At 51.5% G+C, this 14,701-nt stretch overlaps 5 protein-coding genes across 5 annotated transcripts; 4 read left to right on the top strand and 1 right to left on the bottom strand.

Moving 5' to 3' along the window:
- Window positions 1–390: 390 nt before the first annotated feature.
- On the top strand, window positions 391–2,351 carry hem14 (oxygen-dependent protoporphyrinogen oxidase; the record flags this gene model as incomplete). Its single annotated transcript, XM_015552922.1, has 3 exons — window positions 391–737; window positions 807–1,496; window positions 1,563–2,351. The coding sequence occupies exons 1-3, from the start codon at window positions 423–425 to the stop codon at window positions 2,349–2,351; spliced, it is 1,794 nt and encodes a 597-aa protein (XP_015404615.1). The 5' UTR covers window positions 391–422.
- A 584-nt stretch (window positions 2,352–2,935) lies between these two features.
- Window positions 2,936–3,592, bottom strand: ANOM_007665 (putative RNA binding protein Pym; the record flags this gene model as incomplete). The annotated part of the gene is made up of 1 exon (XM_015552921.1): window positions 2,936–3,592. One exon carries the CDS (start codon window positions 3,590–3,592, stop codon window positions 2,936–2,938), a length of 657 nt encoding a protein of 218 aa, XP_015404618.1.
- Window positions 3,593–3,996: 404 nt separating this feature from the next.
- Window positions 3,997–4,634, top strand: ANOM_007664 (cytochrome b-c1 complex subunit 9; the record flags this gene model as incomplete). The annotated part of the gene is made up of 3 exons (XM_015552920.1): window positions 3,997–4,250; window positions 4,312–4,360; window positions 4,430–4,634. 3 exons carry the CDS (start codon window positions 3,997–3,999, stop codon window positions 4,487–4,489), a joined length of 363 nt encoding a protein of 120 aa, XP_015404617.1. The 3' UTR covers window positions 4,490–4,634.
- A 671-nt stretch (window positions 4,635–5,305) lies between these two features.
- ANOM_007663 (putative ubiquitin-protein ligase E3 component (UBR1)) lies at window positions 5,306–11,931 on the top strand (the record flags this gene model as incomplete). Its single annotated transcript, XM_015552919.1, has 3 exons — window positions 5,306–10,848; window positions 10,890–11,495; window positions 11,553–11,931. 3 exons carry the CDS (start codon window positions 5,306–5,308, stop codon window positions 11,818–11,820), a joined length of 6,417 nt encoding a protein of 2,138 aa, XP_015404620.1. The 3' UTR covers window positions 11,821–11,931.
- Window positions 11,932–12,270: 339 nt separating this feature from the next.
- ANOM_007662 (uncharacterized protein) lies at window positions 12,271–12,801 on the top strand (the record flags this gene model as incomplete). The annotated part of the gene is made up of 1 exon (XM_015552918.1): window positions 12,271–12,801. The coding sequence occupies one exon, from the start codon at window positions 12,271–12,273 to the stop codon at window positions 12,799–12,801; it is 531 nt and encodes a 176-aa protein (XP_015404619.1).
- Between the last annotated feature and the right edge of the window lie 1,900 nt (window positions 12,802–14,701).

Genomic DNA, 14,701 nt, shown 5'->3' with positions numbered 1-14,701 from the left:
CTCACAGTTAAAATTCCCCATGTGGTTTAATATCATATCATGTATTATTTTCCGTGCGGACGATGGGTGACTGGTGACAAGGGCGTTTGCTTGAATTTATCTATAGGACTGGCAGAAAGAATATCAAACTGGCTTTGTAAATAGATCTGGATATCATATTATGAAATCTTCGACGCCATTGCATGGCGCTGTCTTCGTTTCTCACTGTCAACCATTCGTACTCATTAATACTGGTAGGACTTGAGAATAGGGCTGGGAACTTGGAAATTTATGTAATTTCCATACAATTACACCGCCGGCCGCCGGCAGCCTGTTGGAGCAGCTCACCTGATGGAGGCACGCAGCAACGTTCCCACCTTTGTTTTTCCAACCATGCTCCTCTTCGATCTTCACGCGCGGTTTCGTTCTCTCTAATTGCGGAGATGAGACTACCATGTGTCCCTAGCCGTGCACTCAGGGGGTTGCGCACGCCATTGGCGTTCGCCCGCATCGGCCAGAGATACTCCTCCACGTACGATGCTGCCGTCATTGGCGGTGGCATCACCGGTCTCACAGCAGCGTATCGGCTATCGCAGGACCCCAATTGCTCCAAGATCACCCTATACGAGAAGGCTCCTCGTGTAGGGGGCTGGTTACTGTCCGAAAAGATTCCGGTCGAAGGTGGAAACGTTGTTTTTGAGTATGGCCCGCGGACCTTGCGGACCGCCGTCCCCTCGTGTCTACCCCTTCTCGATTTGGTACAGTAGCCCATGCAATGCCCTATCCTACGAACATGAAGAGCTAACCCGCTTTGCATTCTATAACAGCTCGTCGAGCTAGACCTACATGATGACGTCCTCTTAACGAGCAGCTCGTCGCCTGCCGCGCGCAATCGTTATATCTACTATCCCGATCACCTTGTCCGTATGCCCGCGCCGGACCCCAATGCCGGACCGATCGAAAACATTACAAACCCAATATATGCTATGCTGCGGGAGCCGGTCTTCGAAGGTCTCCTGGCGAGCGCTATCTTGGAGCCAGTCCGGGCTCCTCCGGACCACAAGACATTCAACTCAGATGAATCCGTTGCGGACTTCGTGTCGCGCCGATTGTGCCCAGAGGTAGCAGACAACCTCGTTTCAGCTTTATTCCATGGCATCTATGCAGGTGACATAAGTCGGTTAAGCGCGCAGACACTGATAGGTACTTTCCGGGACCTTGAGAATGATGAACGCCGCGTTATCGGAGGCTACATTAATTCTTTGATGTCTGATGTCAAGCTTATGTCCATGGATGATCTGTTGGCCCTGGAATCTGTCGCACATGAGAAACCTGGGATGTATTGGAAAAGCTTACGGACGCTCGTCAACAAGACCAGCGTTCTGACGTTGAAAGACGGTCTGAGCCAGCTCTCGGACGCCCTGGCCGATGCTCTGAGCAAATCTAAGAAGGTTGACGTTTTGGCGAATACGGACGTTAAGTCCATTACTCAAAATCCCACGACCCACGACCTGATTGTAAGCCACCGGGAAAGCCTCCTATTCATCGCTACTGGTCGTTCTACTAACATGTATACGTTGTAGGTTGGATCTGGAAAAGACAGATCTCGAATCCACAACCGCGTAATTGCTACAATTCCAGCTCCCGAACTTGCAAAGAAGCTCGCGACCACGACCACGGAAGACCAGAAAGTACCTCAAAGTACTATTCGGAATCTTCAAGAGCACAATTATGCTGTAACAGTCATGGTTGTCAACTTGTATTTCCCTAACCCAGACCTCCTCCCGGTCAGCGGTTTTGGATATCTTATCCCGCGGTCGATCCCTTATGAGCAAAATCCCGAGAGGGCATTAGGGGTTATCTTCGGATCGGATTCTAGCGTCGGTCAAGATACGGCACCCGGTACTAAGCTTACGGTGATGATGGGTGGCCATTGGTGGGATGGATGGAAGGAGTCCGATTATCCCGACCATGACACAGCCGTTGCAATGTGTCGTGCGTTGCTTCACCGGCATCTAGGTATTACGGACGCACCCACTCTAACGAGCAGCCGGCTGCAGCGGAATGCCATCCCTCAATACACTGTTGGGCACCTGTCTCGCATGCGCGAACTGTCCCGGTCCACACGGCATGAGCTTAACAACAGACTTACTCTTGCGGGAAGCTGGTATAACGGCGTTGGTGTGACGGATTGTATCCGACAGGGGTATTTAGCGGCGTCGTACGGCGTCGGTGCTCGAAAGCTGGGCCCTGGCGATGGCGACCGCCCCTGGAGGAGGTTCGACTATGAAAAATGGGAGTTGGAGGGTGGCATCGTCACATCTCCGGTGCGATGGGCAGAGGTGTATAGGAGCGAACGCAAACATTTTTAAGATAGAGATTCGTCTATGGAACTCTCTGACCTGTATTATATTGACTTGGGCTAATCTCGCCAACATATGAAAAAGCTCGCAGTATTGCAGACTTCTCTTCTAGAACATAGTGCGTCACGAGTTGCCCAGAGTAGGTCCGTACTGACTGATAGATACATTCAAGTCGAAGTGAAGAAGAACAGACACGTGCCACATAGAATATGAGATGGGTAGCCAGAGACTTTTATTACTCTAATTCATAGGACAGTGCTCCTGTATGAGTGACAAGGAGTTCACTGAGATTTTCCATATCAGAGTCCCTCGAGTAGCTGACAGGCGGTAGTACGCCGGCAGCTGCATATATGCAGTTCAGATTAAAATTCCAACCGCGATGTGGCCAAGCCTCGTCTCACTTGACAAGAGTAGTTGTGTCGTACCACAGAGGCACTAGTTTGCTCGAAAAAGCTTTGATAGTAAAAAGCCTCTCCGGTTATCAATATGAACAGCATCGGGACCCAATCGGTAGACTGCCTATCATAGGACGGCTGCCGGAAGAACAACTGGATTGATATAAAATACGTGATCGATCGTATGTCGTATTGGGCTCAGACTTTCTCTTCCTTCTCCGCAGAGCCGTCTTTCTTGTCGCCGTTCGAATCAAATCCGAGTGCGTCAAGCTGGCGGACCAGTTCCTGGATCTTGATCACCTTCTCCAGTTGCTCGGGAAGTAGGGCCTCTCCTTGGTTCTTCTTGTCCCGTAGGTCGCGTGCCTGCCGGAGTTTCTTCTTTAAGTTGCGCGCCTTCTTTTCGTTCTCGGCTTCTGGATCGATCGTTTCTTCAGCTCCTCCAGTGGCCTTATCCGATCCATTAGACTGCTTCTTATCGGCGCCCGAAGCCGGAGCACGCCAATTGTCGATTTCATTTACATTTTTGCCCTCGGTAGAAGCTGTTCCTTCTTGAGCTGCCTTGGCTTTCTTCTTCGCTTCCCTTCGCTTGGCATTTTTGTTACTCGCCGCCGTGCCTGTTTTAGCAGGGTTTTCATTCTCGCTTTTCAAGCTTTCTGCACCAGGCACTCCAGTGTTACCACGGTTCTTCCAGGCTTGTGCAGCGCGGTTCTTATACAGCTCCACATCCTCAGGGGGGCGATAACCGGGTCGGACACGAATTTCGCGGCGCTTGGAGCCATCGGCACGGACCGATGAGGGGATAAAGCGTTCCCCGGTGACTTCGTCTGTAGTGATTCCCGAGTTCGTGGCAGCCATGGCTGTTGGGGGGGGGGGATTTTATGGTATTCGAATAGAGTTTAATTGTTTCCTCCGGCCGACTCGAAATGAAGTAATATCAGGAATATGCGGTAGTTATTAGAGACCCCAGGGAAGACGCAACGGTGACGAGGTATGAAGGGAGAGGAATTGGGCCACAATAATTTTGTAGGTACGAGAGCGTGAGTTGAGGTGGTTTCCTGAGGCGGCCATTCGGAGGCTCTGCACAGACTTGGTTCCGGCCGTCCAATCAGCGTCCCGGTGATTCCCGCTGGTGCTTTTCGCGCCGGCCAACTTGTCGGCTCGAAACTTCAACCTCGCATTCCTCCATTGTGACATAGTCCCCGTCTCCTTGCTGCCTCTCTTTCGTTCTCCGCCCTCATTCCCTAATTCAAACCGTCACAATGGCCGGCGCTGTAAGTGATTCTTGCTTGGAATTGACTAATGATGTTCAATGGCTAACCACAGTGGTTACCGCTCCAGATCGCTTCCGCTATCTACCAGCATGTCTCCCCTCCCCGGATCACCCGACGACGGTCTCGTTGACTATCTCTTCGGACTCACTAACTTGTGATCTTTCTACGGTATCTAGGGGCCTGATCCGCAGGAACGCTGTTTACCTCACGGCCATCTTCTCCAGTGCCTTCGCTTTCGAGATGTGCGTGTCGACTTGACCTTGGTCTGTGATCACAGACGGCTGACCAGCTTTTGACAAACAGTGCCTATGACTCGGGCTCCAACCGTATCTGGGACGCCATGAACCGCGGCGTACGTTTCTACCTGTCGACCCTGACGAAATGAGATTATCTAGGACTATCGCACTGACGGATTCTACAGCGTCAATGGAAGGACATCAAGCACCAGTACATGGTCAAGGATGAGGAGGATGACGAGTAAAGAAAAAGCAGTAATTGATGGATCCAGCCTGGGGAAAGTCGTTGGTCCCATGTTATAATACAGCCGAGCACTGGAGAGACATTGGTATATGCTGCGTGTGCCTTGTATGAAATAGAATCTTTAACACTGTATTCACCTTGGAATTCACTTGCTGCATTTTCTCTAACCAATCACTGTGTTCCTGCATTCATCTGTGGTCTATAAATTTATGCTTCCGGTGGTGGGGAGAACAGGAGCTGCGAGATGGTAGTGGCGCCAAGAGCCGTTGTTCGATGTCATACTTAGAGGATAAACCCAACCACAACCACCATCGGATAGTTCCAGTCGCTCTTTACGACAAATGCCATTGCTTTGTTAACTCGATCCTTTCGATTTACCGTGATTCTCTCTTCACTATCTATGCAAGGGACGACGAGTTCCAGACGAAGGCTACTAATGACCTGAGAGACTTAATGGGTGGGTTGCCCGTTAGGTTGTTTTCGCCTTGACTCCCACCAAATCTTTCCACCCCACAGTGACATCGATCGCTGTCGAATATCGGATCACTAAGCGTTCACTGATAGGTTTTTCTTCTCGTCTTTTCCTTTTTCACTAGCCTCACCCTAATCTAATCAACCCCCGCCTTGCACATACCACTAAACTTTCCGTTTGAGGAGCCTCTCAAACGCTCTCGAGCGATTTTGTTCATTCCTTATCGCGAACAACCCGGACTACAGTTCCGTCCCGCCACACGGAGCTGTTAGCTCGCCGTCACTCCCCTCGCTCGATACTCGTGCAAATTGAATGCGTCTCCTCTGCTCCGACTAGAGACGATAAATGATGCTTACAGAATGTGAGAGGATCCTTGGTGAAGGCCTTCAACGGCTTCCTTCCAATCACAACTACCGCTACGGTCCCCAAGCAGAGAAAGATCTGCTCGAGCTCCTCTTCCGCTCGCTGGCCGGTCACAACGAAGAACGCCTGCGACAGCTATTCTCCGACGGGCTGCCAACGGGGCCGTGGAAGCTAGCAGAAGCCCAGGGCGCTAAGGAAGGGGCGGAATATACGGAAGCTGCGCGGGGCAAGCGGTGTGGTCATATCTTCAGAGCTGGGGAGGCGACGTATCGATGCAACACCTGCGCTGCGGATGATACCTGCGTGCTGTGCAGCCGCTGTTTCGACTCCTCCGACCATACCGGCCATCAGTATACGATTTCTATCTCCTCGGGGAATTGCGGATGCTGCGACTGTGGTGATGAGGAGGCCTGGCGACTGCCGCTGTTCTGTGCCATCCATACGGACAGCGGCGATAAAAAGGGCAAGGAGCGGGAGCAGGCGCAGCTCCCCCGGGAGTGGGTGGATAACATCCGGCTGACGGTCGCTCGTGTGCTCGACTACTTCTGTGATGTGCTCTCTTGCTCGCCGGAACAGCTGAGATTGCCCAAGACGGAAGAGGGTATCAGGCAGGATGAAGAGGCATCACGGCTACGCCCGGGGTGGTATGGTGAGGGTGATCAGGCCGAGGACGAGCCGGAGTTTGCGCTCGCGTTATGGAACGACGAGAAGCATACCATTCGCGATGTTGCTCATCAAGTCAGCCGGGCTTGTCGAGAGCGGGATTCCTTTGGAAACGATAGGGCCCAGGAGACCAATGATTACGGACGGAGTGTGGTCAAGTACTCGAAAGATTTACAAAGGTTATTGGCCGTGTCAAGGATCATCGAACAGATCAAGGTCACCGTGACAATCCGGTCCGCCCGGGATACGTTCCGCGAGCAAATGTGCGGGACCATCGTGGAGTGGCTTGCAGATATTTCTGGGTGCAGTGTTCTTGAGGACAACGAGATTTTACGCCATACCGTCTGTGAGGAACTGCTGAGTCCATGGCGCCGCGGCAGCGGAGCCTTCAATGCCGATATTGGTATGAAAGGTCTCGATGACCAGCAGAAGTCGGATAATGCACCGTATCGCACAGTGATGCTCACCGTATCGCCTCAGGGCCAAGTAGTATTGGCTGCGGATGATGATGACGAGGATGAGGATATCGAAAACGGCGATGAGCAGGGTGTAAACGAAGAGGTTGAGGACGATGAAGATTTCGTCGAGGGCCATGATGATGATGACGACGATGACGACGAAGACATAGAGATGGATTTGAATAGGCTGCGCCAGGAAGTTGAAGACGAGGATGAGGATATGGTGATGGGAAATGCGGATGACGCTCTGGATACCATCCAAGCTCTCTTAGGTTTCGCTCGTCAGCGACAGAACCCTGACAACGAACAGCAGCAACAGGAAGAGGAAGAAGAAGACGACGACGAGCAACCACCCGCAGAAGCAATTGAAACTGAGGCGCAGAATGCCCCTAACGATTCGGTCTCCAGTGAGACACACGATGATGCCTCGGCGTCTTATGTCCCCATCCCCAAAACACCCTCTGGTGTAGTCAAGCCTTCCCCGGCAAAGACTCCGAGTTATTGGCAGGTCAGATCATCCGTACCTAAGAGAGGGGAAAATGTCCCTCCATATGAGGATTTATGGCAACGCACACGGCTCGACTGGATGATTCTTTTCGACCTCAGGCTTTGGAAGAAAACGCGTACCGATCTTCGCGATCTTTACATTGGCACCGTCGTGAATGTCCCTCAGTTCAAGCGGATCATGGGCTTGCGCTTATCTGCTCTTTACACTGCACTTGCGCAACTTTACCTGATTGCCGATAGAGAGCCAGACCATTCCATTGTCAACCTGTCCTTGCAGCTTCTTACCACACCTTCAATCACGGAGGAGATAGTCCTTCGAGGGAACTTCTTGACTAAGGTCATATCCATTTTGTATACGTTCTTAACTACGAGGCAGGTTGGTGAGCCATACGAGGTAAACCCCAATGCGACGCTGGCGTTCGATGCTGGTTCCGTGACAAACAGGCGCCTTTACCACTTTTTCTTGGACCTACGGTATCTTCTGCTGTCTGAGTATGTGCAGAACCGCGTGCGGACCGAGGAGCAGTATCTCTACCAGTTCTTGGATTTGGTCAAGCTCTCGCAGGGCATCTGCCCCAATGTCCGTGCCGTAGGAGAGCACGTCGAGTACGAGACGGACGCTTGGATTAGCGCATCGATTCTCATGCGGGAGATCAATAGGCTGTGCCGTCAATTCTGCGAAGCATTCCGCAAGCCCGAAGTCGACGGCGGTGAGAACTTGCTACGAGCACTGAGAGTGGCTACTGTTGCCGCCGTTGCCCACTCCACCGGAATCGAGCGCAAGCGTTTTGACCAGGCGGAGATCAAAGAGTACGTTCGGTTCAAATCGCTGCCGTTCTTTGACTTCGAGGGCGACGACCAACCGGGTCAGGTCTCACGCCACCGTGTCGTAGACTTCGTCGTTGAACGAGGCTCCATCAGTTTCCATCATGCCCTGCACTACACTCTGTCTTGGCTACTTGAATGCGGCCGTAACATGAGCAGCTCTTTGATGCGTGATGCCCTGCTTGAGGCAGCGCAGGCCGCGAACGACAATTTCATTCACGATAGCAGTCTTGCCCCAGAAGATTTACTTCTCTCCATGTTCGACTACCCTCTCAGAGTTTGTGCCTGGCTGGCCCAGATGAAGGCGGGCATGTGGGTCCGCAACGGGCTCAGTCTCCGACATCAGATGTCACAATACCGTGGCGTATCGTCTCGCGATTTCGCATACTACCGCGATATCTTCCTGCTTCAGACGGCTTTTGTAACATGTAACCCAAGCCGTGTCCTTGCCTCGATTGCGGATAGGTTCGGCATGGTGGACTGGATGACGAGAAGCTACATGCCTCGTGCTGGATACGAAGATAACCAAATCATCGATGTTGCTGAGGAGTTTGTGCATTTGCTTGTCATCTTGTTGACGGATCGGAACTCGCTCACAGCCATTGATGATGGCGATGCCGCGATGTGCGAAAACATTCGTCGTGACATTGCACACGTTTTGTGCTTCAAGCCTCTGTCATTCTCGGACCTCTCGACTCGCCTCAGTGACAAGCTGCTCGAATCGGACGTATTCCAAGATGTGCTGGAAGAGGTAGCAAGTTTCCGCCCCCCTGAAGGGCTGAATGACACCGGCACTTTCGAACTAAAATCCCAATACATCGATCTCATCGACCCGTACAGCGCCCACTATACCAAGAACCAGCGAGACGAAGCGGAGAATATATACAGGGAATGGGTGGCGAAGAAAACCGGCAAGAAGGCATCTGATGTGGTGTTCGAACCTAAACTCCGGCCTATCACTTCTGGGGCGTTTATCGGCCTTCCACGCTTCACAAGGACCTTGCTATTTGCCCAGATTGTTCACCAGTGCCTTGACTACGTTGTCTCCTCGAAATACTGCACACCGAACATCCCACCAACCCGTGTCGAAACTTTCTTGCAAGTTGTTTTGCACCTGATCCTTGCTGCTGCTCTGGAAGACAGCACGGTGGAAGATGGGATGACGGAAGAGCCGATGGAGTCATTCGTGTCTCACGCGCTAAAGAAAGACAGAGCCACCCAGGCCGGGTACCTGACCATCGTTGGCCTCCTAGAGAAGATTTCGATCATGGGTGAATTCTCTGCTTGTGGTCCTAAAATCCGTCATATCCTTAAGAAGCTTTGGCAAAAGCGCCCCCGTGCATATGCTTCTGCAACAGCTACGCTCAAATTCCCGTTTGACAGGGTCGATACAAATTCTCCCGCCATCGACACTGACAATGAGAAAGAGATCAAGAAGAAGCAAGCTCTTGAAAGACAGGCCAGGGTGATGGCTCAATTCCAGCAGCAACAGCAAAACTTCTTGAACAGCCAAGGCGCGATCGACTGGGGCGAAGAAGATTTCAGCGACATGGATTCCGAGCCTGAAGCGGCCCCTGAAACTAAGCTTTGGAAGTATCCGAGCGGCACTTGTATTCTCTGCCAGGAGGAGACAAGTGACTCCAGACTGTACGGAACTTTCGCTTTGGTTCAAGATAGTGGTATCATGAGGCAGACAGATATACGAGACCCCGACTGGATCCGGGAAGTGTTGAAGACGCCCTTGAGCTTGGACAAGTCTGCCGAAAGTGTGCGGCCTTTTGGAGTCGCAGGCGAAAACCGCACGACAGTGAAGCGGCTTGATTCGACCGGCGGGGAGGTTATCAGTGAGAAAGTTGGGTTGAGTAAAGGCTTCAATGCGAAGAATACCCTGCGTGGGCCTGTCACCACGGGCTGTGGCCACATCATGCACTATTCCTGCTTTGAGGTCTATTACACGGCTACTCAGCGACGCCAGAGCCAGCAAATAGCACGAAACCATCCCGAGCGTCTGACTTTCAACGAGTTCGTTTGCCCTCTCTGTAAGGCTCTGGGCAATGCATTCCTACCGATCACTTGGAAGGGCAAGGAAGAATCTTATCCAGGTGTACTACACACCGCTGTGTCCTTCGAGGATTTCATGGCTGGCGAGGTCAAGTCTGCCCTGTCTCATCCACGCAATTACGCGCTGCTCATGGAACATAACAAAATACAGCAGCAGTCCTATCAGGACCTTTTCCTTGACTACCTCAATAAGAGCTTGGTCCCCCCACTCGCTTCCAAAACAGACCAATTAATGGCATCCCCACTGCCATCGACCGCCCATTATGTTCAGCAAGCGAGGATGCCGGTGCCTGGTCTCTTCCCATCCCAAGATGATCTTCCCGCTGCCAGTCCGCTCCAGCAGGTTTCCAGCCCAGGCGACAGCCCCATGTCTGAACTTCTGCAGATCTACAAGCGGCTCAAGCAGACGCTCCGGTTGAATCACATCTACTCAACGTTCAGCCATCACCCAGACACCATAAAGACAGATGACCTCGTCCACACGGATTCGCTCTTCCAGACCTTCGGCTTTAGCATCGCTGCGGCTGAAATTCAGCAGCGCGGGGTGGAATCGGAGCCAGGATCGACTCTGCTGGAGAAGATTCCCCAATTAACCCTGACCCACCTCCGCGTTCTGGCTGAGTCGGCTTTGACATACGCCGCGGTTGGGTGCTTGCATGACAGCAACGGACCTCACACCCGCTCCGCCGACGAGATCCAGGAGATGCACCGCCAGAAGATTTGCCAATTATTTGTGGGTCATCCTTGCTTGAATGGAACGGCGCTGCTGGATGATGTCCGCGAAATTGAGCCACTACTGGGCAAGGACATTTTCGTGTTCCTGGCTGAATGCTCTTTATCCCTGCTGCCGATTCTCAATGTCGACATTCGCCATCTCATCCAAATGTGCTATGTGGCCGAGATCGTGAAGGTCGCTGTGACCTACATCCTTTGGCCGCTCGGACTGAAGGAAGAACTAGCCCATAATGGTGATGCCCATTATCTGTTGGATATGGAGCTGTCGGACGAGCGGTACAAGTCCGCCAGGCAATTCTTCATCTCTATCGTTGCAGAACTCAAGTCGAACTCCGTTGGACGGGCAGAAGGATCATCATTCCCTGCCGAGAGTGGCTACGTCAAGGACGGGGAGGATTCTGCACGCCCGGCGTGGTCATTGCGTTGAGACGTCTGGTTTCGAGCTACGCATTGACCTTCCTGCGCAAGGCTGTTATCCTACTTCATGTGCAGCACGGGGTTGAGTTCCCCAACACCGGGTTCCACGACTTGGGTGTGTCCGAGTTGGACCGTCTCACTAAGGCTCTGCACCTTCCTTCGATCGACGATATCCTTGCGTCTATCAGCACGGCGAGGAAGAGTGGCAGTCCTTTCGATGCTGTGATATCGGGCTGGATCTTCCACTGGAACGCCTCGCGTTCAGGCATCCGCATTGGCGATCATAAGTTATGGCCCAGTCTCTCTCATCCGGCCATCTTCGAGCTCGTTGGGCTTCCCAAGTATTACGACAGTTTGATTGAGGAGGCTAACCGGCGACGTTGCCCGAATTCGAAAAAGGAGCTAAGCGACCCCAGTATCTGCCTCTTCTGTGGAGACATCTTCTGCTCGCAAGCCGTGTGCTGTATGGAGAACAAAATGGGTGGCTGCAATCAGCACGTTCAAAAGTATGTTTATCCTTGGCGCACTACTATCACGCATGGTTACTAACTGTCTCTCCCCAGATGCGGCAAGAACATCGGGCTATTCATCAATATCCGCAAATGCACAGTGCTGTATCTCCACAACCACCACGGCTCCTGGCACTACGCACCTTACTTGGACCGCCATGGGGAGGTGGACCCAGGCCTCCGGCGCAATCGCCAACTGATCCTGAACCAGAAACGATACGATCGGCTCCTCCGCGACGTGTGGTTGTCGCACGGCATTCCCGCGACGATCAGCCGGAAATTAGAAGCTGACATCAACAATGGAGGCTGGGAAACTATCTAGGGGTGGTGGCCTTATGCGGAACGGACTTAGCATTCATGTACCTGTTTTTGATGTCTCATGTGCAGTTGAGGCGGGCTTTGCATTACTATTCCCATATCTTCATCCAAAAGTCATTACGACCGGCATTTTGCATTAGTGTTTCTTAATTCCCCCATTCTCAGATACATATTCCAGTTGATCCAATGTATGATTCGCTTTAATATAATTTTCGAGCTTCTCCTTTTGCAAACTTGAGGTCAGGAACCACGGATAGAACGTCAACACCTATGACCCCATCCTTCCCCTTGCAGTACGTATACGTCACGGGCCATCATACAAAGCCCATATACATGTCTGTGGATTAGCCACCACGTGTCTTCCAAGTAAAGCCCCTGGCGGTCCACATCAGGATACCATATTCTCTAATATTCACCTGTCTCATCCATACAGTGAGCTTCTCCCCAATACAAGATGGCCACCGAAGTGTCCATCACGATCAACAATCTTGGAAACATTTCATGCTGTACCAGTGAAGCCGTAAATGTGGAGATCCCACTAGATGACATCCGAAAAGACCCATCGAGGTATATCTTCGTCTTCCAAGACCCCAACGACCTAAAGAAGCTGTTCGAGCATCCCACACCGGAAACAGTGGAAGTCCGCGATGGGATGCGCAAACTGTGTCTCAAAATCCTGTATCCCAATTCGGGGGTGCCGTTGACTCTGGAAGAAACGCACGGCTGTATTGAACGGCCGCACATGTCTCGACTCATCCAGAGTTGGAGAACGGCCTGTCGGGCGATTCCGAGGAAGCACGGGGTGGAGGAAATAATCTTCGATATGTCCTGTGATCCGGGAATCGAAATCGGACACATCGTCCGCTTGCTGCAGCATATCAGCCCGACGATGAGTCTCAAGGCGAGAGGCACGTTTCATTGTCAGGTGCAGGGTTGTGATGCCGAGAGGATAGAATTGTTGAGACAAAGTCTTGTTGGGGTTTGAGCTTTTTTCTAACTGGAACCATGAGGTGGTGTACCGATTCCGGGTCTACAACGGTTGATATACACATATCCGGTTCATGGCTGTGCCGATTTTCCTGGTGTCAGGAAGGGCCGGGAGTCTCTCAATCTGTAAGGGTAGCCACAAATCAGGGTTAAAGCAAATTATGAAGGAATCATGGATACGGAGGATAGGTGAAGCCCATACGTTCCTTCCCTCCGCAGCCCCGAAGGGGCTGTGGGAATCCAATTCATCTGATCACAGAGAGTGTTCCCCAACACATATCATCACATCATCATATTCCAGCCATCCAACTACAAAGCTTGCTCATAACCCCATCGTTAATTTTGACCACTGCCTTCTTATTTTCTTTCTCCTTCGGACAAAACGAAAATGCAGATTAAACCGATTCATTTTTTTCCTCCTCAGTCTCCACATCTGCCTGTCAGATGCTATCAGTCTGATTCAACATACGAAGCCGAGATGTGGTGGAAAAAAAGGGCTCGATGCACCAACATCCCAAGCAATGTATGCTGCCGATCAGCCGGCTTCTGCTTGCAATGACACTGGTGAGCCCGATTTGGTCGACATCGGTACTAACTGGTTCAGTGTAAATGATACCTCAGTCCCCGAGGAGTACGTTACAGCTCCGGGTGAGGGGCACTGGACCCAGCGGGGGCGATATCTGAGTGGAGGTTGAGACTATTGAGAAGGTCATGACTGCCAAAATTGCTTCTCCAATTGAGGAGACTAATTCATCACTGTTTTCTTTATATGCTATACCTGTTCTTCAGTACTATGACCGGGGTGTGGCGCTTCTGAGGTACATTAATTTATTGTTATTGACTGTGACGAGGAAACCAAATAACAGAAGCCCAGAATTAGATCACTCTATATATACATGTTGTTTTCCAACACTAGAATGACGAAAAAAGCTGATAGTGTGTCTCTGGACCACACAACTAGTAAGAGAAAAAGACGTATATGGGGAAGGACAACAAGTGATATATATATTAAAACAGTACAAACCCATAAATATGCCACCAGGCCCTAGGATGGAGAAAAAGAAAAGAAAAAGTAACTATCTAAAGTGGTAACAGGACACCAATATGGCAAAGATGGATGAAGGCCGTCTCCCCGACGCCAAGAATGCTTGACGTGACCTACTTTTTCTTTCCGCCGACAAGTCAAGCTTCCCTCATGACCTCCAATTTTGCAACTACCCCAACGCATACCTCAATACGAAGAATGACCAGACAATAAATGAGGATATCCTAATCGCAATTCCTCTCTCTCTCAGTTACATTTCTATTCTGTTCAATCTTACTCACAGGGAGCCAAGCTACTTGCACAGTACCTCCTACCTCTTATCTCCCTCGATAACACCGACCGGAGCAAAGAAATACGAAAAGATGAACAACGAACAATTCCGCCGTCTCCTCGTCAACAATAACAACAACTCGACCCAAAAACAATCCCAGTCGAGTACATCTCCAGCCCAAAATGCCTCTCGCGGAGGTGGCGCAACGCCCGCCCTGCTCGGGTCGCGGATGCGCTCCAGCATTCCCATGACCCCGTACGTAATTTTTCTATTCTACACTACCGTTAAATAGAAAAGCAAAAAAAGAAACTAAATAATATTTATACTACTAGTCGCTCCGTAACAGGCGTCGACTTCGCGCGCCAACTAGCCGAATACCGACGCGACGGACAACCGGCCCCGAAACGATTCCGCTCGTCTGCGGCGCCGAAGGGCACCAAGTTACCGGCCGGGTACCAGGATCGGGCGGCGCGGTTACGAGACACCGGCGAAGAGGAAGCGGGTGGGGATGACCTGGAGAAGAGGATTAAGGCGTTGGAGGAGATGGTGAAGCTGGGGCAGATTGATCGCGAGACGTTTGAG

Source organism: Aspergillus nomiae (genome assembly GCF_001204775.2).
Source record: "Aspergillus nomiae NRRL 13137 chromosome Unknown contig00252, whole genome shotgun sequence".
NCBI lineage: Eukaryota > Fungi > Ascomycota > Eurotiomycetes > Eurotiales > Aspergillaceae > Aspergillus > Aspergillus nomiae.
Note: the sequence above shows the minus strand (reverse complement) of the source record. Positions and strands in the feature narration are given on the sequence as shown.